The following is a 26,370-nucleotide window of genomic DNA, read 5'->3' as shown; positions in this document are numbered from 1 at the left end:
GGAATTGAGGATACATGTCTGTACATAGATCTGGCTATATATTCAGAATAATAGACCTTTGTAGAAGAAAATGAATGTGTTTATTGGTTACTTAGAACTGGGGTATCCATCACTGGCAGTTGAAAGTGAGCAAAATACAGTGGAATGAGAGCTCAGATTGATAGCTTTAGAGAATATCCCACAATCTATGAACATTTTAAAGCATCCACTATGTATGTACAAGGAGCTTTGTAAAGCTATGAGGATACAGAAAAAGCAAACAACCATCCCTATCCTCAATGAGTTCAAAATCTAAGAATGCCTCAAGAGTACCCCTAAAAATCTAAAAGTGAGATGTAGCTTCTTTGCTCTGAGAGAGTGAGACCAAGGCTGCCATTCTAATTTCTCTTCTCTTTTCCTCTCCTCTTCTCTCTTCCCTTCCCTCCCTTCTCTTCCCTTCTCTTCCCTCCTCTCCTCCTCCCTCTGTCTCTGGCTCTTTGTCTATGTCTGTCTGTCTGTCTCTTTCTCTTTCAGTCTCTCTGTCACTCCCCTTCCCTCCCCTCCCCTCCCCTCCCCTCCCCTCTCCTCTCCTCTCCTCTCCTCTCCTCTCCTCTGTCTGTGTCTCTCTCTTGTAAATGCCAGGTTGCCATTTGGATGTTTATATGATTAGTGGTAAGTTTATACATTCAAAGTGAAATTCAAAATACTCAATTCTGAATTTGCCCCAAAATATTTTATTAATAAAAGTTTTAATTAAAAAAATACAATGTAAAATAGTTCTATTATGGACTGAATGAAATGTCCCAGATTTGTGTGTTGCCATAGTCTATAAAAGTCTGTACAAGGTCATTCACTTTAGTGAGATAGCAGTGGAAGGAGGATGCTATGAGGATAGAGAAAATTAGAAATTCTAAATTCTGTTATTAGTATGAAATTTTCCAGAGATACCTAAAAGTACAAAAAACATAAGGTTCATTTTCAGATGCAAAGAAGTTACATAATAAAATAAAATTTTAAAATTACAAAAGAAATCTGTACATCAGTGACATTTTCCTGGAAAGACATGCTTTGGGTATTATGTAGGTTGGGAAACAGAATCCATTCACCATTCAGAAGTTTCCAGGTTTTGCCAGCATCAGTTGCATACTTGACCCATTTCAGCTTGTAAAACCATCTCTTCTTTTCTCAAGGGGAAAGTGTCAATCAGGTTGAAAAGGGATACTGGTGTCACTATGGACATGTAGCGTTCTTTATCCATGCCATGCTTATCCACCAATAATATGCTGAAGGTATTAAGAGGGATCTGCAGTAACAACCTGAAACCAAACAAAATATAGAACCGGGTTAGAGGTCAAATTTCTGAGAACATTCTGGTGGAATGTATATATAGATATATAGATATGGAGTCCAGGCTTGTGGGTCAGGAGAGCTCATCCTCCTGAGTTCAAATCCAGTTTCAGACATTTATTAACTGTATGATGTTGGGCAAGTCACTTCACCCTGTTTCTCTGCATTTTCTCATCTGTAACATGAACTGGAGAAGGAAATGGCAACCATTCAGTGTCTCTGCCAAGGAAACCCAAATGGATCATGACTAGTCAGACACAATTGAAAAACAATTGAATAACAACATACATGTGTGGATTTATTGGATAGATAACTGAAACAATTTCACCAAAAGACTAGAAAAAGACCCTTTAGGGATAGCCAGGGAAACTTCAGACCCATGTACAGTAGTGCAGATGAAATGGTGCAGTAAAGCTGGATGAGAGAAAACCAATTTATCTTCATAATCATAATGCCATTCACATCTCAAAGTCAGGTTATTGAGGTTCTATCTTAAAGTAAAGTATAGGAAAAGTTAAAATAAAATTGAACCTATCCATTATGTTGGCAGTAGTGGTGGTGATGTTTCTTCATTCTCAAAGAGGACCGTGATATCAGGGGATGATGCCACTATAATGATATTTGCAAAAGAAGCATTTATAGATTAGTTTGATAAAGACTAGAAAGGACAGAAAAGGATCAGCAATCAGTTACTATGATTTATCTCTTCTTAAGTGTTTCTTTTTAAATTTTGGGTTTCCTGTGATCACAAATCTCAGTCTTTCAGTCTTTGTCCCTTCTTTCCTCTTAGAGCTAAAGTTGTATCTTGTACTAATCCCCCGAATCTATTCTTCTTGTCAATATAGTAAGCAAGCTTATAAGCAACCAGTACACGATGGCAATAATTGAAAGTAATCTTCAAATGGGGAACCTGGAAGTCACATACAGACTTTCCCAAAGGCCAAAAGGGAATAATTTACAAATTGTATCAAATATTAACTAAAAATCACATCCTGAGAATTTGTGCTTCATCAGCGGAAGTCATCCATGTCTTTGTTGTCAGGAATTTTGAGTCCTATGCTGTGTAAATCCAAACATCTGCAGTAAGATCAGTTGTACATCAGATGATATTGATAATTGAGATGACATGGATATGTTAAAACCCCAAGATGGCAAAAATAAGAGCTGGACTGGAACTGACCAAAATCCTGCAACAATGAGATCTCAAGCATACCCCTTTCCATCTCCATTAAGTCCATGCTACTGAGGGCTCCCAATCCTGATCCACAGTTACGTGAGAGATGTCCTTGATCTCTTGCCCCCTCTACTTCCCCTCCCCCAATTTCTGTTTGCCTTCTTCCATCATTTCTCTCTTGTTTTCATGTCTTTTCTGTTTGTCTCTATTTTCTGTGAGGCTTTCCCTACATTCCCTGTGTCTTATTAAAAAGTGATTGCATATTTAACATGATTGTACATGTATATAGTGTACATCAGATTCCTTACTGCTTTGGGGAGGAGAAGGGAAAGAAAGGAGGGAGAAAACTGTGGAACTCAAAATCTTACAAAAAATAAATGTTAAAACTACCTTTATATGATTTTGGAAAAAAATAAAATGGAAAAAAGTGATTGCTACCTCATTCAGCCAGTGTTCAAAGAACTGGGCTTGCCTGCCCCTATTTCATAAAAGAATTAGCAATTCACCCTTCCTTCTTTACTTTTTTTCTTCTTCTTCTCTTCCCTCTCTCTTTATTTCTTTTTCTTTCTTCTTTTCCCTTTCTTCTTTTCTATTCCTCAGTTCCTTTCTTTTTTCTTCCTTCCTTTTCTTCCTTCTTTCTTCCTTCCCCCTTCCTATCTCTTTCTGTATCTCTCTCTCTCTCTGTCTCTCTGTCTCTGTATATATCTCTCTCTCTGTCACACACACACACACACACACACACACACACACACACACACACACACAGACCAGTGTGGTACAGTAGATAAAAGACTGGCCATAAAATCAGGAAGCCCTAGGCTTGAGCTCTCCCTCAGGCAGACAGACTATGTGGTGCTTTTAGGTGCTGTGTGAAAACTAAAGCAAATCATTTAACCCTTTATCACCCCCAAGTAGCTCTTCATGATTAGAATTGTACAGTCAGGGCTGATTTCCAGAGAAGGCTGACCTTAAATAAAATAACTCTAGACATGTGATTTCATAGTATAGGAAACTTCCTGTACCACTGCAAATTAACAATTACCTTGCAACTTAAAAGACTTAGAGAACTAGCCAGAGCACTGAGAGGCTAAGTTATAATAACAGCTAGCATGGACATTATGTTTTAAGGTTTATAAAGCACTTTCCATATGTTTTCTCACTTGGTCCTCACAATAATCCTGGCAAGTAGGTACTATCAATTATTCTTTCTTAACAAATGAAGAGGGACAGTTAGGTGGTGCAGTGAATAGAGCACCAGCCCTGAAGTCAGGAGTACCTAGGTTCAAATCAGACCTCAGACACTTAATAATTTCCTAGCTGTGTGACCATAGGCAAGCCACTTAACCCCATTGCCTTGCAAAAACCTAAAAAAATAATAACCTAGCTGTTTGACCTTGGGCAAATAACTTAACCCCATTGCCTTGCAAAAACAACAAAAAATGAAAAAAAAACCAGGCAGGGTTTAAATGACTTAGGATGACACAGCTAATTCATATATAAGTCATGATTTGAACCCAGGTTTTCCTAACTCCAAGGCCACCTCTGTATCACTTAGCTGTCAAATAACTTGGTTAAGGTCATATAACCAGTTTACTTCAAAGGAAGGGCTTGAACCCAGATTGAAAAACCAGCTCTCTATCCATTCTGACAAACTAAAAGATATTTGTACTACAAATCTGGTGGTGATGATGACGATGATGACGATGATGATGATGATGATGATGATGATGATGATGATTTTGTCCTTTGTTCTCAAAGAAGGCCATGAAATCAGTGAGGTGATGCCACAGCAAGCATGTGAATCAGATTTGATTGAGGGGGTGCTGTGCTAAGTCACCAGCCTCACTTTCTTCTCTGGAACCACCTGGGTCCAGGGGTCAGATATAAATCAGGACATCTGGAGATGTCCCTGGATGTGAGGTAAACAGGATCAAGTGACTTGTCCAAAGTTACACAGTTAATAATTATCTGAGACTGGATTTGAACTTAAAGACTTGCTGTGAGGAAAGATGTTTTATAAATCTCAATGTGCTATGGAATCATTATCATTAACCCCTTCTGTGGATAGTTCAAAGGAGCCTCACACTCTCTTCTCAAGGCTATCCATGGTATAGATACCTTTTCCTTCTCTTCCAACTCCTTGCATACCATCAGTCCTTTCTTCTGCCCACATTTTAGATCATTTAACTTTAATATGTATAGACAAAAGGAATAGTGGTGTTTGTGGAGTAGAAAGAGAAGGAATAGAACACTGGAGTCAAAAGGAATAATAAAAATTATATCACCCCCCCTCATTTACAGATGATGAACCAATGCCCAGATTGGTAGGTAATGAGATCACAAAGGGCATCATTGGAACTGTCCCAAAGACCTCCTGCTACCTTTGCTTCTGCCCCATCCCATGGAAATGAAAGGAAAAAGAACTGAGACTAGTTGGTCAAGTTTTGGCATGTGACTTCACTATCAATGAAAGGTGGAAAGGAAATGACATCAGTGCCACTGGGCAGATGACAGTCAGTGATTCTCTCTGAATAACATTTAGGTTTAGAGATCTAAAGCTCCAAGGGACTATAAAGGTCAATTCCTTCGTTTCACACATGGGGAAACTAAGGCCAGGGAAAGAAGTGATTTGTCCAAGATAAGGAATATCAGAAGCAGTATTTGAACCCAAATCCAGGCTCTCTACTCTTTCCACTAAAATCCCTATTATACCACACTATTATATCCTTGCTTTGGGACTATAGAGAATTGTCTCTAAATATACATCCTAAGTCTATAAAATACCAATATACCAAATACAAGTACAAAAGTTGCCCGCCTCAAAAATTTCCTTTTTGAATCTTAGAAACTGTTGGTAATCATAACAATGATGAATTTATTAATAATGCATCACAAAGCATTAATTGAATCTCCCTAGACCTAATAGCTCCCAGATATCACAATATTGTTGTACGGTTGTTTCATTTTTTTTCTGTTTCTGATTCTTCATGATACCATTTGGATTTCTTATCAAAGATTTTTTTGTTTGCTATTTCCTTTTCCAGCATTGGAAACTGAGGTAACCAGGATTATGTCCAGGGTCATACAGCTAATCTGAGGTCAGATTTTAACTCAGATTCTTCTGACTCAAGGCTATTCTTTTTTTTTGGAAGTTTTAGGCTTAACCCAAATTTGGGGGGAGAGCTCAAATTTTAGATTACCCTACAGATGTCAGGGCTGCCCTGTATTGGCAGAGGGAGCTCCCTATATAAGAAATCAGAACTTCAAACTCAAAAGTTTTTTTTTTAATTATAACATTTTCATTCATGAACCCTAGATCTCTGCACTTCCCTGTTTTGCTCTGTTCAGTATTCATGTCTAGTAAGAGTCTAGATATTGAGTTTTTTAAATGTTATTCTGTGATGCTGAAAGTTTGGACACACCTTTGATTTGATTTGGAGTCTGAGAAGGCTCCATTGGCTATTTGTTCAAGCTCTCTCTACAAGTTGCCCAGGTCTTCAGAGCTCTTCCACAATTCCACATCACAGAATGCATTGACCAAAAAGAAATGAGGATTTTTTTCTGCTTCCTTTCACACACACTGCTTGATATCGTTTTTTTTTGTTGTTGTTTGTCCTTCATTTCAGAGACGCAAGGACATCCTGAGGGTGTTGTCTTGACTTATGCATGAATCGGATTTAAGTGGGGCAGAATTAAACAAAATTGTCAGATTCACTCTCTCTTCCTGAGTCATCAAAGTTCAGAGTCATAACGATTGGTAATGGACCAGGATGCAGAGGGTGACCTTGACCTTTCTAAATCAAGACTAGGGACTGATTTCTCATAAAAATTCGTTAAGGAGAAAAAGGGTAAATTTAAAATAAAAGGAATTCACTAGAGTTAACCAGAAAGAGAATGGCAAAGGAAAGTATATATATATATATATATAGCTGGGAAGAAAATAAAAGGTGATTTTTCTCTTACCTGAGCTGGAGGGTGAGTGCTGGGGGCATGATCCTCATTCCTATTCTTCCTATCAGGGTTGGATATGTACCAACCAGTTCGATAATTGTGATGTGCCTTAAGTCCAGACCACACTGTGACTGCTGAAAAGATCAAAATGAAAAAGAGGAATAATTTTAGGATATGAGATCCTTAGTGTCAGGAGAAAAATAGGCAAAGAAAAAGTTGTCAATGGAGAAAAAATAATTTTGCAAAGTGAAGACAACTAATCAATTATTATTTTTATCTAGTCATATCCCTAGGGTCTCAATGTACAAAAACAAAAAAATCAAACAGTCCCTGGCCTCAAGGATGTTACATTTTATCAGGGGAGAAAATAAGTATGGATGGAAAAAGCACTCATTCCTAATGCCTACAGAGAGGAGAGGGAGAGATCATGAAAGCCATCCTACTAAATGTGGGTTTTGGGACCTATCTTTAAAGAAAATAAAGAATTATAAGAGAGAAGAAAAAAAAAGCATTTGGGGTATGATAAGGCAGCCAGTGCCAAGTCACAGAATCAGGAGGAGTGTCTATCCTGTGTAGGACTAGCTAAAGGCCAGTTTGGCTGAATTATAGAGTATCTAAAGGAGAACAATGAGAGCAATGATACTGGAAACAGGGAGGAAGATTGTGAAGGGTGGCTATAAATGACAAATGCAGAAGTTTATGTTTGATCCCATAAAGTAGTCTAGTTCCAAACTTCTGGTTTATATAATGAGTGGAAGTAATCCCTAAGTATTTTCCTATGGTCCATGGTGAAAAATGCTATCCACCTCCAGGGAGAGAGAGAGAGAGAGAGAGAGATTGATGAACTCAGAGTACAGACTGAAATCTATGTCTTTCCTTTATTTTTTGAGGTTTTTAATGCTTTCTTTTATAACATGGCTAATATGTGTGTATAAATTTTGCATGATTTCACATGTATAATCTATATAATATTGCCTGTCTTTTCAAGGGGTGAAGGGAGTGATGGAAAAGGGAGATCTTAGAACTCAAAATTTAAAAAAAAAATGCTAAAAAATTTACATGTAATTGGGAAATATTTAATGAAATAAAAATACATTAAAATACTTTTCTGTGGATCATAAAGCCATGGATTTAGAGCAGAATATTATCTTACTCTAGCCCCTCCCTTTTCCAAATTAGATAAATCTGAAGTACAAAGAGGTTTTAATGTGCCCAAAATAACATTGATAATGACAAAGGCAAAATATGAACCCATGTCTTCTGGCTCCAAAGGCAGTTTTCCACTAGTTATTTTTAAACCTGAACAAAATGGTAGCCTTTGTGTCTATGTCTAGAACTGTTGAAAACTCCATGGAGTCAAACTTTCCTAAAAAAAAAAAAAACCTACTGCTGCCCTAGAGAGTTCTAAATTTGACTTTGCAATGAAAGAGGGAAAAAATATTTACAAGTTTAAAAAGAAAAAGAAAAAAACGTTCCAATCATGTGAGCTGGTCCTAGGAGGAAGATTGAAAAACATAGAACCAGATAGATTTTGCCAAGTAATCTGATGAGTAATAAAAAAGGAAAGAAAGTTGCCAAGGCAGTTAAAATAGATTTTTTTTGAAATAAAAAATAAAAATATCTTCCAATAAATATAATTTTATTTTCAGATCACATATATTGTCATAGCCCCTCTTCTGGGCAGGAAGGTCTGCAGTTTGCTTTTGAAATAGTCTCTGCTTACAGCAAGCCTGCCTAGAATTTCTGCATCAGTAGACTCCATTGGGGTTAAGAAGGTACTGAAGGACTCCAACTGGGAGTTCAGTCTCTAATAGGAGTGACATCTTAAGCTATTCACATTGGAATGGATGCTAAGTGTTTTATTAAGATATCTATCAACAGGGAAATGGTAAGCCTCATTAGGTGGAGTAATAGAGAAAGAAGAGATTATATCCTGGGATTCTGACAGAGTTGCATACCTCTTCAGTAACAAAGTAGGGGTGGTAATAAGTGAAGAGTTGGAATGATGGCAAGAATGATGGGAATGTGACAAAGGAAGGAAGGGTGTTGGGGACCAAACATCCTCTATCACATTTCTGCTTGGGGTTTGACTGGATTCCAGAACTAGATGGATTAGAGGGTAGAGGGGGACCTCTGAGTAGGTATGTCAGGTTTATAGTCACCAAATTCCAGCTTTGGAAGGGAAGTACTTTTGTGGCCATTTCAACAAAACATCTAATAAAATCATCATCTTTGCTAGGAGACTTTAAATGAGGACAAGGTCACTCCTTTCAAAGGAAATCCATTCTACTTTGGGGTAATTTTACTATCAGATTCACTCTTCCATCAAACCTAAATTTGCCTCATTGTAACTTTTCCCTATTGGTCCTGGAATAGCCCTTCAGACAAGCTGAAACTTAAAGACTAAAACCAATAAACTCTATAAGTAATGATCATTCTATAAGACTTTTACTATTGAGATAAATAAACATAAATAAACAAATAGATGAATGAATGAACAAAAAATAAATAAAAGGAACTGCATAGTTCTAAGAAGTGGTGTTTAATAAATAACTTTGGGGGCTTGGTGGTGCAGTGGATAAAGTGCCAGTCCTGGAGTCAGGAGAATCTGAGTTCAAATCGGATCTGAGATATGTAATGATTATCTAGCTGTGTGACCTTGGGCAAGGCACTTATCCTCACTGCCTTGTAAAAAAAACTAAATAAATAAATGACATTGGAATGTATACTATTTAATCCAACCTAACACTATCATTTTATAGAGTAAAAACAATTAAAAGTCTGAGCATAAACTGTCTACTACCTATTTGAATAAACCCAAGCAGCATTTACAAAGGAACTATTAAGTCAGAGCACTGAGACAAGAGCTAGAGAATACAAAGAAAACCCCAACATTGTTTTATGGACATAAAGTTTATGAACATTAGAAATAGATCATCACATACTACATGTTTCTTCCTTAAGGATATAAAAAAGGAAATAGAATAACAATAGCAAGCATTTACACAGAGCTTTAAAATTTGCAAAGTGCTGTATACATGTTATCTCATTTGATCCTCAGGACCCTGGAGTTAATTCTATTAGCCTCATTCTTTGGTGGGGGGGGGAGGGAAGGGAGGGGAAACAGACTGAGAGGTTAAAGGACTTAATCTCTATTCTTCCTGACTCTAGGTTCAAAATTCTATTCATTTTTGCTGCCTAAGGAAGGGGGAATTAGGGATAATCTAGTCCAACAAACTTATTTTTTAATGAGCAAACTGAAGACTCAAAGGCTGAAGCAACCAGCTAGTTTGTGGCAGAACCAAACTCCTGACCCCTAGTCAGTGCTCAGTCACCACCTCATGCTACCCCTTCTCTAGGGTTATGTTACATGAACCCCAACATCAGAATGAGTGTTAAAGAAAATCCTTCTAAACTTCTTGCTTTTCACTTCTCCACTGATTCTGACTTCAAGGAAAGAGGCAAAATAAATTTTATAAGTGAGAAGCATCTCTTCAGAGATTTATGTTTGATTTCTCACCAAAGATGAAGGAAAAAATGTCATTTCATATTATAACAACACTGAGAGAAGGAATGCTATTATGTCTTTTGAAAAACAACAAATATATTCTGGTGCTTGCCCAGTGATAATGGTGCATGTGGTGCCTTGCTGATATGGAAGAAGTGAAACCAGTTCAATACCAGAAGACTCCCACAGGGGCCAGACTATCTACAATAGTCTTGTTTCCTATCAATCAGGCCATGGAATGGAACAATTCTAGTAAAGGCAAGTGAAATAATGTATTTATTCTTCACTATAAAAATATAATTGTGCAACTTATGTCTCCAATCATTAGTTGATGTGCTCCTCATTTATATATCAAAGGATTAGTAGTGATGGTAGTAATGATCAAACTTAGAGACTCATTATGACGTTTTACCAGTTGGAATTTTCCTAAAAATACACACTGATTATAGCCCTTTTTCAATAACAAAGGCAAATTCTGACTTCCACCTATAGTTATATTGGCTATCCTCACCCTACATTAACAACTTCAAGTAAGTGCTACAAGTTCTTATATTTTCAAAATATTCAGGATGTGGTATCTCAGATCCTAACATCTCCAAATTTTATACGGTTGCATGATTCATCAAAGAAAATAAAAGCATGCATACATTCTGTTTTGTATTCTATTTATGCTTATGTCAACAGTTGAACTAAGCTGTTAATTCCTTGTAAATATATATATCTCCTAGTCACCACTAAAATCCAATTCTAATGCCTCATTGAGACATGAAGCTAACACTGGAGACTTTTAAAGTTAAGCTAGCAAGTATAAAAGATATAAAAAGTATTAGCTATACGAAACAAGATATAAAAGCAGACATACAAGATATAAAAATTTTAGTGATAGGCCAACAGTGGAAGTGTGAGGTTGTCATCTAAGAATCAGTTCAATTAAATTTAGAAAAGTTCATTGTCAGGTTGATCCCACAGTAAAGACTTTTTCCTTTGGTCACAGAAACTCTTGTAATAGAAACATATTGATCTGTGTTATTATGAATAGATACCACACTCAAGAAATCACAGATATTCAAAATTCTGAAGTATTTCCTTGTCATTCTGAGCACAGTTATTTGATAGGGGTACTTAACAAATTGAGGAATTAAAGCAAAGAAGGAAGGAGGGAGGGACAGAAGGAAGGAAAGAAGGGGGAGGGAGGTGGAGGAAAGATCTTAAGGAGGAAAGAAGAAGAAAAATAATGGAAGAAAGGAGAGAAGGAGGAAAGAAGGAATGAAGAAAGAATGGAGGGAGGGAAAAGAAAGGAAAGAAGGGAGGGTGGAAAGGAAGAGAGGGAGGAAGGGAGAGAGAGAGGAAGGAAGGAAGGAAGTAAAGAAGGAAATCTATGAACTGGCTTCATTTTTTGGCACCCACTTTATCCTTTATTCATTTCAATTCAACAAGAACACATTAAATACTGAGGGAGATACTGTGCCAGGAAATGGATGAGAGAAAAAGTTTTGAGAAGATAGCCACTGTTCACCTGAGGCTTGTCTGGTAGGGGGAACAACATAAACACAGAATGATAAATAAGAAATACATTTCCAATCCAACAAGCATTTATGAAGCACCTACTATGTCAGGCACTAGGCTGGGGGGCCTGAGGATATGATGACCAGAACAGACAATCCTGCCCTGAAGGTACTTGCATTCTATTAATGGGGAGGGGGATGTGGGCAGAGTATATAGTAAATCCAAATCAAAGAATACAGTGCTCTGTAAAGCTGGAGGAGAAATAGGTCATTCCTGACTTCTTTTAGGGGAAAGGGTGGAGGGGGGATTCAGGGAAGGTTTTCCCTATCCCCTATCCTTCCCCCTAAGTGTGTCTTACCTGTAGCATCGAGAGCTGTGCCCTGTAGTACAAGTTACGGGCAGTTGGTGTAGACACAATAAGAAGCCTTCTTTTCTCATAAAACTGATCCAGAAGGGCCGCGGCAGTCCTGACACCCACATTGATCTTCATAGCTGCAGTGGGAAAAGACTGGTCAATGTCTGGGATAGAGATACATGATTTCTGCTCAGAATGCTCCATATTCCAGGAAATCAAACAATTGAAATATTTTGAGTCTCCTTTGGGTCAGTACCATGCTAAGACCAGAGGCAAAAACATGGAAGATTTCCTGTCCTCTAGGAGCTTGTGATGGAATGATAGTATAAATTCAATATAAAAGAGTAAGTCACTGGAGGATGGGGGCAGGGGGGATTAGTTGAGGTTGAAAAGAGCAGAAAATAGAGGGCAAAGTTCAGATTGACAAGGAATGTCATTCAGAAGAAGGCTTCCTTTGTGCTATTTGCTGATTGTTGCTGTTTGTCTTTTGTTCATGAAAAAGACCATGACATCAGGGAGGTGATGTCATGATAAGCAAGTGAATTGGATTTGAGTGATGGATGCTGTGCTAAGTCATCAACCTCACTTTCTCTTCCAGAGTCCTCTGGGTTCAGTGGTCAGATATGAATCCAGGATTTGCCCTGGATGCAAGGCAATCAGGGTTAAGTGACTTGCCCAAGGTCACATAGCTAGTTAAGTGTCAGGTATCTGAGGTTGCATTTGAACTCCCATCCACCTGACTCCAAGATCAGTGCTCTAACCACTACACTACCTAACTGAAGTGAACCATCTGTTCCAAGATGAAGAAACTGAGACCCAGATTGGTTAAGTCCAAGGATTCAAAGATTATGACAGGCAAGATTCAAACCCATATCCCCTGATTCAAAATTCTTCACTGCCTCTGAGTTAAAAGATATTTAGAGAGAGAAAAAAGATATATAAAATAACAAATGACATTGATACAAAGTTTTAAGAATAACAAAATGCTTTTCCCTGAAAAAATGACTCTTCTTGATTTATTCTTTAATATTTAAAGTTCTGAATATTGTTGTATTGTGGTTTAAAAAACAATAACAACTGGTTTTGTTGTTACTGTTGCTAAACATGGGATTATAATATAAACTTATCTTGTATATTTTTAATGAATATGTTCTGAATACAACTCCTGTAGCAGACAGATTGATGGGGAGGATATATGCCACTTCTTGTTCCAATATGATTATTTTCTTTGCCAGAAATCTATATTTTGATAGAATTTGTTCTGCCTAGCTTGGGGATAATGCATAATTGATATAATTACATCCATTAAAATAGTAAAATGGAGACTATAGTTTGGATAGTTTGCTCCAGTTTCAATGAATCTTAATGTGTATATATATATATATATATATATATATATATATATATATATATATATATATACATATATATATTACATATGGCCATATAGTCATCTTGAAGATGGTTATCCTAAAATTTTTAAATGTGAAAACCTGGTCCTGAAATGCCATCATAAATTCCTTTGTTTCCACAAACAAATCTGAGTGATTCAGTTATTTGTTCAATACTTTTTAAAATAAAAATATTACTAGTTGAAGTCATATGGATGGTTATCTCAAAATTAATGCTTGTTCTAGGACTGATACTATGATGTTACTCATTATTCTGGCATGGAATGATGTCTTTTTACTGCTCATAATTCTGAATTTAAGGAAATAAAAGTACCTGATCATGATGTTTTTAAGCAAAATCTATTCAATCAAAGCTTAATACTATGGTAATATTAGAGATTTCTCCAATTAAACTAGGGAGAAGAAGCTCAACATCATGCTTAATAGCCCAAATCCATTCTTACCAAAGACATTACCACAACCTATATTGTAAAAGATTCAAATATGGTAGTAAGAAAATGTATATGACAAAAAGGCAAATTTCCTTCACTTTTAAACAAATATATTAACATTTACTCTGCATTTATATAAAACAAAGGGCTTCCATATGACTCAAAGAGGAACATGGATCTTTTGATAAATAGCAAGTTAAGGGAGGCTAGGTAGCATAGTAGGGTGGCCAGGTGGCACAGTGGATAGAGCACCAGCCCTGGAGTCAGGAGTACCTGAGTTCAAATCCAACCTCAGACACTTAATAATTACCTAGTTATGTGGCCTTGGGGAAGCCACTTAACCCTTGCCTTACAAAAACTTAAAAAAAAGATAAATAGCAAGTTATCTGAACACCAAAAATAAAGAGCATTCAGGGTGTCTGTGTGTATGTTTATGCGTGCATGTGTGTGTGTGTGTGTGTGTGTGTGTTTGTATTCAAAGCAATACAGAGAAAGAGGGAGGCAAAGACACAGAGGAGACACAGACAGATAGAGGCCAACATAGAGACATAGTCTGCCACCATCATCTCTTACCACTTTCATCACCATCATTGCAATAGCCTGCGAGTTGGTCTTTCCCCACTCCACTCAGCTGTCAAAATCATCTTCCTAAAGCACAAATCAGGTCCACCTCTTTTCTTCCTCGACCCCACCAATGAATTCTTCTGTTTGGTGTTCAAAGTCCTTCATAACCTGCCTTTCCATTCGTCTTTCCAGTCTTCTTACACTTTAAACCCCTTTATATACTCCAGTGACATCAACTTCCTTTTTGTTTCTGAAACAAGGCCCTCAATCCCTCAACTTCTGGCAGTTCCTGTAGCCATCCCCGTATCCTGGAATGCTCTGTCTTATCATTTCTGCTCTCTGGATTCTTTTGCTTCCTTCTAGTGTCATATAAAATCCCACTTCCTAAAGAAAACCTTTCCCTATTCCTCTTAATTCTAGTGCCTTTCTTTTGTTATTTCCAAATTATCTTGTTTACAGTTTCTGTGTATGGGATCAGTCATGTGGACTCCTCCATCAGACTGTGAGTCCTTGAGGGGAAGGGCTAGTTTCTTTCTCTTTGTATCCCCAGTATTTAATGGTTGTCCTTCGTGATTGAAGAGGACCATGTCTTCATATACATGATGACATGACTTGCACATTATATTTACTATGGTGAGGGGAGTGTTGTCAAAGACATCCTACCTATCCAAACTTGAACTCACATCTTCCTGACTTCAGGCCCAGAACAAAAGACAGGATGGCAAGTGCTCAAAGGCTTCTTCTACACTTCCTATGATAATTCTTTATCATCATTTGTGCTTTAAGGCTTACAAAGGCGTTCATATATTTTCTCATCTGAGTCATGGTTGCAAAGATAAGGTAAATAATTTAGATACTATTCAAGCCAATTTTATAGATGAGGAAACTGAAGTACCTCCTTCCTCTAAATTAAATAATTCACCCAAGGTTCCTCAGTAAATATTTAGCAGAGCTAGCACCAGAAGTCTAGTCTTCTATTTTCTAACCCACACCTCTTTCATTCCACCACCCTATAGAAAGGGGACACTGAGAGCAATGAAAATGAACATTTCCTGCTTGAAAATTTTGTTAAACACCAATCCTCAGTTTTCGACACAGAGGATAGAAGAAGGTGATAAGTGTTAAGATGAAGGAACAAGTAAGAGAGATAGCCCCCACAATGAGGAGGGTTGGGATAGTTTTCAACCACGCAAATGAAGTAAAATTCCATTTAAAGCCTCCAAAATAGAAAAGAAGTCCCACACTTCCCATCCCTTTAATTCTGAACATATGATATCACAGGCTTTCCCATGTCAGGCCAAGAATCAGTTCCTCACTTACCTTTGCAAGTTGGATCTGTGCCTGACCAGGCCAAGTTGGACTGGCATACTCTGGCTGGGCTACCTTGTAGCTCGTAACCTCCAATGCAGGAAAACTCACAGGTCGCTCCATAATTATTGCCATCACTGGAACATTTGATGTAACCATTCTCTGGAGCGTGAAGCTTATTGCAACGCTGGACTACAAAAAGAGGACATTCAGAAAACAAAGCCTTCTTCAAAATGACAGTTAGAGTCGTAAGTGGGAATTCTAGTATTTCCAAAAAAAGGAAAGGTAGAAGAGTGAGGAAAATCCAATGACCTTTGGCTAGCAAGTTTTCTTCTCTGTATTCTTGAATTTAGAGTCATAGGCTAGCTCAGTATAAAACTCCTTTCCTGCTCCCCAACCCTTCATCTTTAACTACTTTCTCCTTACTTATTTTCCTTTCTTTCCGTTATAGGCTTTGGAAACCCCGTTTCTATCATGCACAAACATTTCATCTCTTTTTATTTTTTTTATTTTTGGTTTTTGTAAGGGGTTAAGTGACTTGTCCAAGATCACACAAGTAGGTAATTATCAATCTTTTTTTAAAAAAAACTTTCATTTTTTTTTTATTTTTCCCATTCCATCTTCTTAGACCTCTTCCTGACATCTTCTTTACTCATGGAAACCTGGCCCCTCTTAGAAAACACTACAGCCTTGACTATCACTCCTGGAATGGATGTACTTTTTCTCATTTCTCTAACAGTAGTGAACCAGGAATAAGAGGATCCTGGTGACTTACTTTTTGCTCCATGTTGCCATAACCAGAACAACCCTCATGTTGCCATCTCTCAGGAATCTCTCCTCCTTTGACATTCACTTCATTTGTCTTAAGATTAGCCCTTTAACATGCTGGTAGCCTTTATCTACAAATGTCCAGGTCATTCTTCCTGTTTCTCAAGTGTTTTCTATTTAACTGATATAATTTCTCTTTCCAAACCCCTGCCTCATACCTGCATGCTTCAATAACCAAAGAAAAATAAAATGTAAATGTACCCTTTATTGCAGGGCATTTGAGGTTAGATTCATGTATATTAATTAGTTTTAGTCTTCTATAGCTTAAAAGACTTTAGGGGACATCCTGTACTCTGATCTCTCCTGATATGCCTGACCACTTCTCCATGAGTCAATTGTCCTTGAGCTTATCCTCTACCAAGAACACTATAATGGTGCTTACCTCTTATCTCTAAACACTCTGGCTGCTGCCCTGTTCCTGTTCAGACTGAATGTGGTGAAATGAAGCCCTTTCATTTCACCTGAGAAGTATAGCTTCTAATCTCTATCATGTTCCTTCCATCCCTTTATCCTCTCTCCCCCATCCCCTAATTTCCATTTACAAAAAGGCTCTCTTCTATGGTTGGAAGTGAACAAAAGCCTTAGGAAACAATGCCTAGGATTCAATGAGGCACCATGAAGGAGGACCCTGGGCCATCTAAGGGAAAGAGAAAATCAAAAAAGGGGAGAAAGGAAATAAAGATGGGGGGAGGGGAGAATATATAGTTTTATAATTTTAAATATATAGCTTTATCATTTTAAATATATATTTTATATATAGTTATAGCTTTATATATATATATATAATATATAGTTTTATATACTTATGCTTTAACCATATGCAATATATAATTTTATATATAGTCATACAGTTTTAAATATATTATAATATGTTATATAGTTTTATATATTATATAATATATAGTTTTATAAATATATAGCTATATAGTTTTAAATTTTGAAAAACATTACAAATATTCTTATTTAATAATCACAACTCAGAGAGGTAGGTGCTATTATAATCCCCACTTTTACAGGTTAAGAAAATGAGGCAAAGAGTGGACAAGTGACTTGTCCAGAATAACAGTTATTAATTTTTTCATTGTTAAATTTAATGTTTAATTTGCAGAATAAAACAAGCATTTCTATAACATAGCACAATTAAAAAAAGATAACTGCATATGAAACTGCTATTATATGACTATTAATCATCTGAGGTGAAATTTGACCTCAGCTACCTGGATAGCACTGTTTGGTACCTCTTCAACATACACACACACACACACACACACACACACACACACCTAGTTTACCTGATCTTTACCTGATTTGCCCTAGATCCTAGGCTTCTGAACAGAATGAAAGGGAAAAAAAATCATTAAGACAACCCTGCCTCCCCTCCACCCCCTACTAAAGAACGTTTGACTAATTTGGGGGGGATAATAGAAAGGAAAAGAAAATTAAATAAAAAAGGTGAGTAATCATTCTTACCTCTGACTTTAATGTGGAATTTACAAGTTCCCTTGTTTTCAGCTCTGTCATAGACAGTGTATTGGATCTTATGGTGTCCTTCTGAGAAATCTGACCCTGGAGGCAGGCCTTTCAAAATAACACTGAAAGAAGGAGGAGGGATTATTTTCTTACATTTATAGAGTGCATACTGCATTCAGGTCATGTATTAAGAGTTGGAGATGTCTGAGAAGTTGAAGTTTCAACCTTGCTTTCTAGGGGTTTATGACTAACTTGGGAAGGCCGACCAGGTACACAAAATCATAGCCACCAATACAGAATAGACAGTACATGCCAAATGCAAGAGAAACAGTTGGTAAAGATGTCCCACAGCAGCTGAGAGACTGCTCTAGGTTGAAACTGTCAGAGGAGTTTTCACAGAGGTGATAGGGCCTAAAAGATCAAATTGAAATAACTGAAGGAAATGACAGAAGACATCCTAGAGAGTAACAATATGACCATAGGACTGCACATTTTGTATTTAGAAAATGGAAATAAGTTTGACCAGGGTGGAAGTTTCCCATGGGAAGAGGAAACAGAGATAACTGTGAAAAGGCAGGGTAGTTCTTGAATACTAGTTTTATTTCCATTATTACAGAATCAAGCCCAGAAAAACTTCATAGGCTAGGATTTTATTTTCATTTACTAAAAGCAAAACATAATTTTCTCTGTCTGAATATATTATCAATAATTGTGTTTCACCAAGGGAGGAGAGAGTTAAAGCAGGAAGAATAGAGAGAAGGATGATTCTAGAACATTGGCAAAGAATACCTTCTGGAGCACAATCCTGGGTTTTGAGGGGACTTCATCAAAGGGAACTCTGGACAGCCAGGGGGAGACCCTGAGACTATTTGGTGTTTTCTGAAGCACTGGACAGAGAGAACCAGGACCCAGGAGAGGGTCACTGAAAGAAAAGTTTGGAAGGGATCAAAGAAAGATGCATCTTATTATGGTCTTTATGATAAAAACCTTCTGAGTCAAGATTTACAAACAAACAGAAAAACTAACTCTTTTTAGGGGGGGAGGGAGGCAGAGGGGGTCTATCAGTGATACTATGGGGCAAGACAGCACTGAAAGACTAGAAATAGTTTGAGAATGTTAATTTTACCTTGCATGTTACAATAGCCAGGGAGGCCTGAGAAGTTAATATAATGTTTAATCTGCCTGACCCACAGCTAAAAATATATGTTAAACATGCAGGGAATCTAGTTCAATAGTTCACCCATGAAAATCAAAGGGGGGAAGGGGTAGGGGAAGACCACACTGTATAAGAAACCTTGGAAAGTATTACTGAAGAATTCTCTCTCAGCTTTGGGAGTCTCACTTCAGAGCATTCTAGGTGTCTCTGAATGGTACCTAAGTACCTCTTTTAGACTGAGCTAAGTCAAAGTAAAAAGAGTTAAAGACAAATCCCTCCTGACCACAGGAGAGATCTGTGACCTAGTGGATAAAATGTATAGTTGAATAATCAAGTTTTACTTGACAAGATCCCTACCAGACTTTATGACCTAGTTTCATGTTTTTCATAGGGTCTTGTTTTTTCCTCAAAGCTGTGAGGAGGTTGATAAAATAGTTCCAAAGCAACAAAAGTAAGAAAAGCTTTAAGGAAACAGATTGTAAGATTGTTAGAACCTGAAATTTAGCACACACCACCCTGAAGTACATCCCACACACACTCACTCACTCCTGTCCAGGATATGCGGCCAACTCATCATGCAGGACTTTCCTTCTTTCCTCCCTTCCTTCTTTCCTTTCTCCTTCCTTGCTTCTTTCCTTCCTTGATTCTTTCCTGCTGTCCTTCCATCTTTGCTTCCTTCTTTATTTCTTTCCCTCCTTTTTTCTTTCCTTCCTTGCTTCCTCCCTTCTTTCCTTCCTTCCTTTCTTTCTTCCTTTCTTCCATCCTTCTTTCCTTCCTCACTCCCTCCTATCCTTTCTTCCCTTTTTTATCCCTTCCTTTCCTTCTTCCTTCTCTCTCTCTCTCTCTCTCTCTCTCTCTCTCTCTCTCTCTCTCTCTCTCTCTCTCTCTCTCTCGTTCTCTCGTTCTCGTTCTGTCACTATACCTCCCAAGAAGGTACCTTTCTCTGCAACTCACTTATTAGAATGGAAGGTCCTGGAAGGTCCAGACTGCCTTTCTGCCTGTTTTTGTAGTCCTGGTGCTTTATGCTATATTTGACAAATAGTGTTTATTGACTGATGACAGCCTACAAAGCTGAGTTAACCCACTGAGTAAAGGATAGTTTTGTTGGTATTTATTTATTTGTTTGTTTGTTTATCATTCATTCATATATTTACTTATTTATTAATTTATTTAATTATTTATTTGCATTTCCTGTGAATAGCTGATTCCCCTGCTCCCTATAGATGTGGGACACATGAGAGTATAAACTAAGAGGGAGGCAGTTAAGTGACACAGTAGAAAGAGTTCTGGGCTTGGAATCAAATATGCACTCAACCACATACAGGCTATGTGATTCTGGGCAAGTCATTGACCCCCACCTGCCTCAGTTTCTCATCTGTAAAATGAGCTGGAGAAGGAAATGACAAACCACTCCAGTAATTTTGCTATGAAAATTCCAATGGGATCACAATGAGTTAGATATTTAAGATGTTACTGAAATAACTGAACAACAACAAAGATCTCCAATTCAAATCTCCCCTTATCTCCCCATTTAGCTGAGGGTCTAGTTCCTCTCATTTCCACCTTGTTTACAGCATTCTTTCTAAGTTCCATGTGGTAGAGTACAGAAATTGCAAAAGTTACTTCAGTAGAGGGAAGGGTGTCATTAAAATGCCCTATAAAATGTCACAGTTATAACCAGAGCATCCAGATTACCAATGAAAATGCCAAGGCAGATGCAGCTGCTGAACCTTTTAAGAAAATACAACCCACGAATGACCCAGCTGAGTTGACTCAGTGTTAAATGCTATTCTTACATGACTTCATTTCATTTCACAAATGTGACCCATTCTTAAACCCACCAGCTTAATTTCTCTCCTTTAAGAATCTGAGGTAGGCAGGCAGCCAATGGTGAAGAAATCAGAAACAAAAGGATAAATGGACAAACTGTCTTCCTTGAAGAGCACCAGTGATGCAAAAGACAACCCATGATGTCAGAAACCATGTGTCAGTCCATTACAAATGATGTGACTGAGACAGTTCCAGGATCCAGGATGCATTTATGCTAAACTAAAGTGGAGATGTGCCATTGGTCCCCTCACTGGCTTACTACAGAACAATTAGAGTTCCCTGACCTTCATTCTTCTTTCCCAGTTTGGAATCACAGAAAATACCTTTATTCAATTGGCCTTTGTCTTGGTGTCAGATACCAAGTTCTCAGGATTATGGAAACCACCATGTTGCTGAATACAGTTCAAATTCAGCCTCAGTTATTTAGTAGCTGTGTGACCTTGGGTAAGTCACTTAACCCTGATTGCCCAGGATCCAGAGCCATCTTCAGTTGTCCTGATTCATATCTGACCCCTAGATTTAAATGACCCTGGAGGGGTAAGTGAGGTTGGATGGCTTAACATAGCATCCCCTTACTCAAATCCTTTTCATGTGCTTGTCATGGCATCACATCCCTGATGTTATGGTCTTCTTCGAGAATGAAGGATAAACATTATTATTATGTAGTTAGGAAATATTTAACAAAATAAATAAACAAATAATGCAGTAAGGCATAGATAATATTAATATGTGGCAGGGGTTATACTACTACGTGATAGAGATCCTTGTTGTTCTTGTTGCTCACTTGTATCTGATTTTTTGTAACCCCAATTAGTGTTTTCTTGGCAAAGATACAAGAGTGGTTTGTCTTTCTTTCTTCAACTCATTTTGGCAGATGTGGAAACTTGAGGGAAATGGAGTTAAACGACTTACCTATAGTCACACAACTAATAAGTGTCTGAGGCCACAGTAGGACCTAGGAAGATGAGTCTTCCTGACTCCAGGCTCAGGACTCTATCCACTAGCTGCCATGAAAGGATATTTATGAATGATTTAGTGGCCTCCAGTTTTGAGGCTACTAATGTAGACCATGCCACCACTTTTCAGTCTCTGATTACTGCCATATTGACTCTTTGTACAAAACTCTATATAAGTTTGAGCCCTGAGCACTTTGAAGTCATGGATTGGAAAGCCCAGCTTGCCTTTGGATTTGGGGGCTAGTAAGGGAGTAGTGAACCTCTGTGTTGTTCCCCATTGACATCTATCCTCTTCCCTTGGCTACCTTTCCTGTGTGGCAGAATTGCTTTTTAGGAATTGTTCCTTCCCTTTCCCCCCCATACCAGGGGTCATCATTCCAATCCAAATTCCAAATCTAGTCAGCTAACTATTTTAAAAAAGCCCACAAGTTAGAGCACACAATGTGAAACTAGTTTGCTATGCTATACATAGACCCAAAGGTATATCTAATTCTATCATACAAACACAAAACATTCCTCAAGTAGTGTCATTTGTTTTGGTTCTATGAGCAATCTTCCAAAATTGACCAAGGACTTATTTATACCTACTTTAGTCTTTCTACCAACTAGTAGGATTTATTACAAACTTTGCATTATTATTATCCTCACTTTACAGAGTTAGTTGGGCATAGTTAGGCAGAATTAGAACTTAGGTCTTCCTGATTCCATAATTAGTGTTTCATCCGTTACATCACTTCGTATTATAATTAAAGTCTAAAGGGGACAACATAATGCATCATGGGTTTGAAAGCTGTGTTTGACACATAGGTTTTGTGACAATGATCTATTTCACAGGAATGTTCTCTGCCTCAGTTCCTCATGGTCTAGTACAATAGTAGTGGGATTTTCTCCCTCTCTCAAATGAAATCATGTAAGTAAAATGTGTAGAGAACCCTTTAAAGGCCCCATTGTTGCTGTTAATGACAAGTACAAACCTATCACCAAAACAAGTAGAACAATTCAAACTGACCAGGGTTCAGCAGCAGCATCACTGGATATATGGAATTAAATGGATTAATAAAAATAAAATGATCTTTCACTTACTCAGTCAGAATGCCGTCTGCAGTGTCCCTTCCCTCCGGAGTCTCCCAGAATACACGAACAGTCAGCTTATTGGGCTCTGCTATCCGCTCCTTTACACTGGGACACTGAATTCTAGGGGGCTCCACATCTGCTCAAAAAAATCAGAAATTTCCTCACTGTCATCATTAAGGAACAACGCTTTCAATGCCCATGTCCAGATGGGTAGGGAAAAAAAAAGGATCCAGATTGTCCTGCATACTCAGCAATAGTAAATACCACTGTTTTTAATCTTGAGAATCTTTAAACACTTCCTTCAACCCTATCAGTTAGCTAGCTTTTCCTTCTCAGTCCAGTTATTTTTTCCTTCCTGCCTTTAAGGCATTTTACATTTATTTTTAACATTCATTTTTTTTTCATTTTAAGGTCCAATTTCCCTCTTCCTCCTTCACACTCCTGACCAACCACTTGAGAAGCAAGCAATCAATTACACACAAAAAGTCATGCAAAATACATTTCCATATTAGCAAAGTTGCAAAAAAATCAAGAAAAATTACCAAAGTGCTTCAATTTGCACTCAGATTTCATCAGTTTTTTCTCTATGGGTGGACAGCATTTTTCATCACAAATACTTTGGAATCATCTAATGTCATTACCTTGATCAGCATAGCTAAGTCTTTGATAGTTCAGTACTGTCTCCGGGTTCTGCTCACTTCACTTTGACTCAGTTCATATAAGACTTTCTAGGTTTGTCATTTCTTATAGTACAATAATATTCCATCATAATCACATACCATAATATATTAAACCTTTTCTCATTAGATGAACATCCCTTCAATTTCCATTTCTTTGCCACCATAAAAAAGAGAGGCTATAAATCTATTTTTACAAATAGTTTATTTTCCATTTTCTTTGATCTCTTGAGATACAGACCTAATAATGTATTGCTAGGTCAAAGGGTATGTATAGTTCAAAAGCCCTTGAGGCTTAGCTCAAAAAAAATTTTTTTTCAGAATGGCTGCACCAGTTCTAATAGGGCATTAAAGTACTTCTTTTCCTACATCCTCTCCATCATTTATCAGTTTCCTTTTCTATTATGTTGGCCAGTCTGATACCTCAGAGTTGTTTTTAATTTGCATTTATTTAACCTATATTGATTTAGAGCATTTTTAATGTGACTATTGATGGTTTTGTTTCTTTTTCTGAAAACTACCTGTTCATATTCTTTGGTCATTTATCAATTGAAGACTGGCTCTTATTTTTATAAACATGGCACAGTTCCTTCTATATTTGAGGAATAAAGTCTTTATCAGAGACATTTGTTGTAAATTTCCCCCTTAGTTTTCTGTTTTCCTTCTAATTTTGGCAACATTGGTTTTACTTGTTTAAAAAGCCTTTTAATTTCATGTAATCAAACTTATAAAATTATATAATCTATAATTTTCTCTCTATTTTTGCTTTCCCATATTTAGGTATCAAAACTTTATTTGTGGAAAAGAAGAAATTTAATAGCATACCTTTACTTTTTTCAAATAGTTTAATATAGCATTGGGATTAACTATTCCTTAATTATATAGTAGAATTCACTTGTAATGGTTCTGAAGGAGCTCATTTATGACTTGTTCGATGTCTTTTTCTTAGCTGGGGTTAATAACTATTTCCTCTTCTGTGGATCTGGCCAACTATGCAAAATAATTCATGACAATTCATTTTTTAGCTCAGAATTCTCGCAGGACTTGGGTCTAATCCCCATTTTTTTCCCTTTGAGGCTTTGCTGGTAGCTGTTTTGATATTATTGTCTGTTACTAAATTTGTGTCTTGTTCTTTCCTCTTACTATAGTAGCTTTTTAATGTTCAGATTCTTTTAATGTTGTTGTTTTCATTTTTAAGGCTATTTCTTGACTTTGTCTTTATGTTAAAGTCGAACTCTGCTCTTGAGCTAAAGTTGGGGGGGAAGGCTCTTTCCCAAGCTTCAGACTTTTTCCTCACTTCTCGTTTCAGAGTTAGTTCTGAGGGTTGGGAAGATTTTGGTGCTTCCAAGATGGTTTGATCTGGGAGAGATGTAGTTTTTGCCTTCCTGTTCTATGCTCTGGTTCATACTCAGGAAGGGCCCTGGTTCCCTCACAGTTATAAACAATATTGCTCCTTTAACCTTTGTGATTGAATTCAACTGTAAAACTGTGATCCTGAAGCAGGTATAGACAATAGAATTATCAGTGTCTGGTGCTATGTCTAGTGTTAGCACAAGGGTCCCCTGTGATAAATTGCTGGAATATTACTGTCTCTGGCTCATTAGTTCCCCAAGTTACTACCACTACTGTCACTGCCTCTAAGCTTTGCCCCTGGTGTTGCTGTCCTGTTGGCTCCAGCCTGGCCCCCCCACCCCAGTATCACAAAGCTCTGTTTCCAATCTCCTAAATCGTCTTGGACTGGGAAAATATCTCGGCCTAACCTTTTGTCGGTTTTCCTGCTCAAGAAATCAATCTGAAGAATTATTTTTAAAGTTATTTGGAGAGGAATGTTGGGGGAGCTTGACTGTGATGCTTCCTCTACTCCACCATCTTGGCTCTGCTCCCTCAATCCAGTTCTGACTAATGTAACTTAAATATACAAGAGTGGGTCACCAGAGGTTGATATTTGTTAGGAGGTAATCTATGCTTTAAACAGCTGTGTGCTTTGGGGGATCTAAGGAGGAGTAGGGGAGAGCAAAGAGACTTGTATATCACAATCCACTGCTTTGCTGAAAATTAACCTGGAGGCCAGATATCATGGAAATTATTCAGTCTGAATTGTAAAAGTCATTCATCCTCAGTTACTACTAACACACAAAGTCATAAGGTACACAAGGGCTAGAAGGGATTTTTTGACATCTGCTTCAGAGAATTTTAACCTGGGATCTATGAACTTTAAAGAGAGATAGAGACGGGTACAGGGACAGACAGATAAAGAAAGAAAGATGTTAGATATATAAATAACTGTATTTCATTATAATTGATTTTCTTCATAATTCTATGGATTTTATTTATGCATTCAAAACATTATTCTGAGAAGGGGGAGGAATAGACATTTATTAAGTGCCTACTGTGTGCCAGGTACTTTACAAATATTATCTCACTTAATCCTAACATCAATCCTGTGGACTGTTTTCAAGTCCTTTTCATAATTGAAACAGAGGCAGACAGGTAAAGTGATTTATCTAAAGTGACATGGGTAATAATAAGAATTTGATGCCAGGGATCTTCCTGATTCCAAGTCCACTGTATTCTATCATCTATATCATTAACCTTTCTAAAATGAAAGTAGTCCATTGGTATCACCAGGAAAGCAAAAACTAAAAGCCCCTGATCTAGTCTGACTCTCCCTCATTTTATGGATGAAGAAGTTGAGACCTAAAGAGGCAAAGTAATTTGTTCAAGTTTATATATTTGTACCAGAGTTAGGACAAGACCTTTGAGATACAATCTTTGAGTCCGGTATTCTTTGCATTACCTTGACTGTAACTTTTCTTCATTGATACCCCCTTTAATATAAATTTC

General features: G+C 37.4%; 1 protein-coding gene across 1 annotated transcript in view; it reads right to left on the bottom strand.

Annotated features, from left to right (window-relative positions):
- Positions 1-636: 636 nt before the first annotated feature.
- Positions 637-26,370, bottom strand: part of SRPX (sushi repeat containing protein X-linked) — a 99,114-nt gene continuing 73,380 nt past the window's right edge. The window contains exons 5-10 of the mRNA XM_074214193.1: positions 22,859-22,985; positions 17,834-17,955; positions 15,548-15,727; positions 11,824-11,957; positions 6,464-6,585; positions 637-1,295 (exon numbers count right to left, since the gene is read on the bottom strand). Of these exons, the coding sequence (XP_074070294.1) occupies positions 1,115-1,295; positions 6,464-6,585; positions 11,824-11,957; positions 15,548-15,727; positions 17,834-17,955; positions 22,859-22,985 (866 nt within the window). The 3' untranslated portion in view covers positions 637-1,114. The remainder of the gene's footprint in view (positions 1,296-6,463; positions 6,586-11,823; positions 11,958-15,547; positions 15,728-17,833; positions 17,956-22,858; positions 22,986-26,370) is intronic.

Source organism: Macrotis lagotis, chromosome 1, assembly GCF_037893015.1.
Source record: "Macrotis lagotis isolate mMagLag1 chromosome 1, bilby.v1.9.chrom.fasta, whole genome shotgun sequence".
Lineage (NCBI taxonomy): Eukaryota > Metazoa > Chordata > Mammalia > Peramelemorphia > Peramelidae > Macrotis > Macrotis lagotis.
The sequence above is the reverse complement of the archived record's forward strand: the minus strand, read 5'-3'. Positions and strand labels throughout refer to the sequence as shown.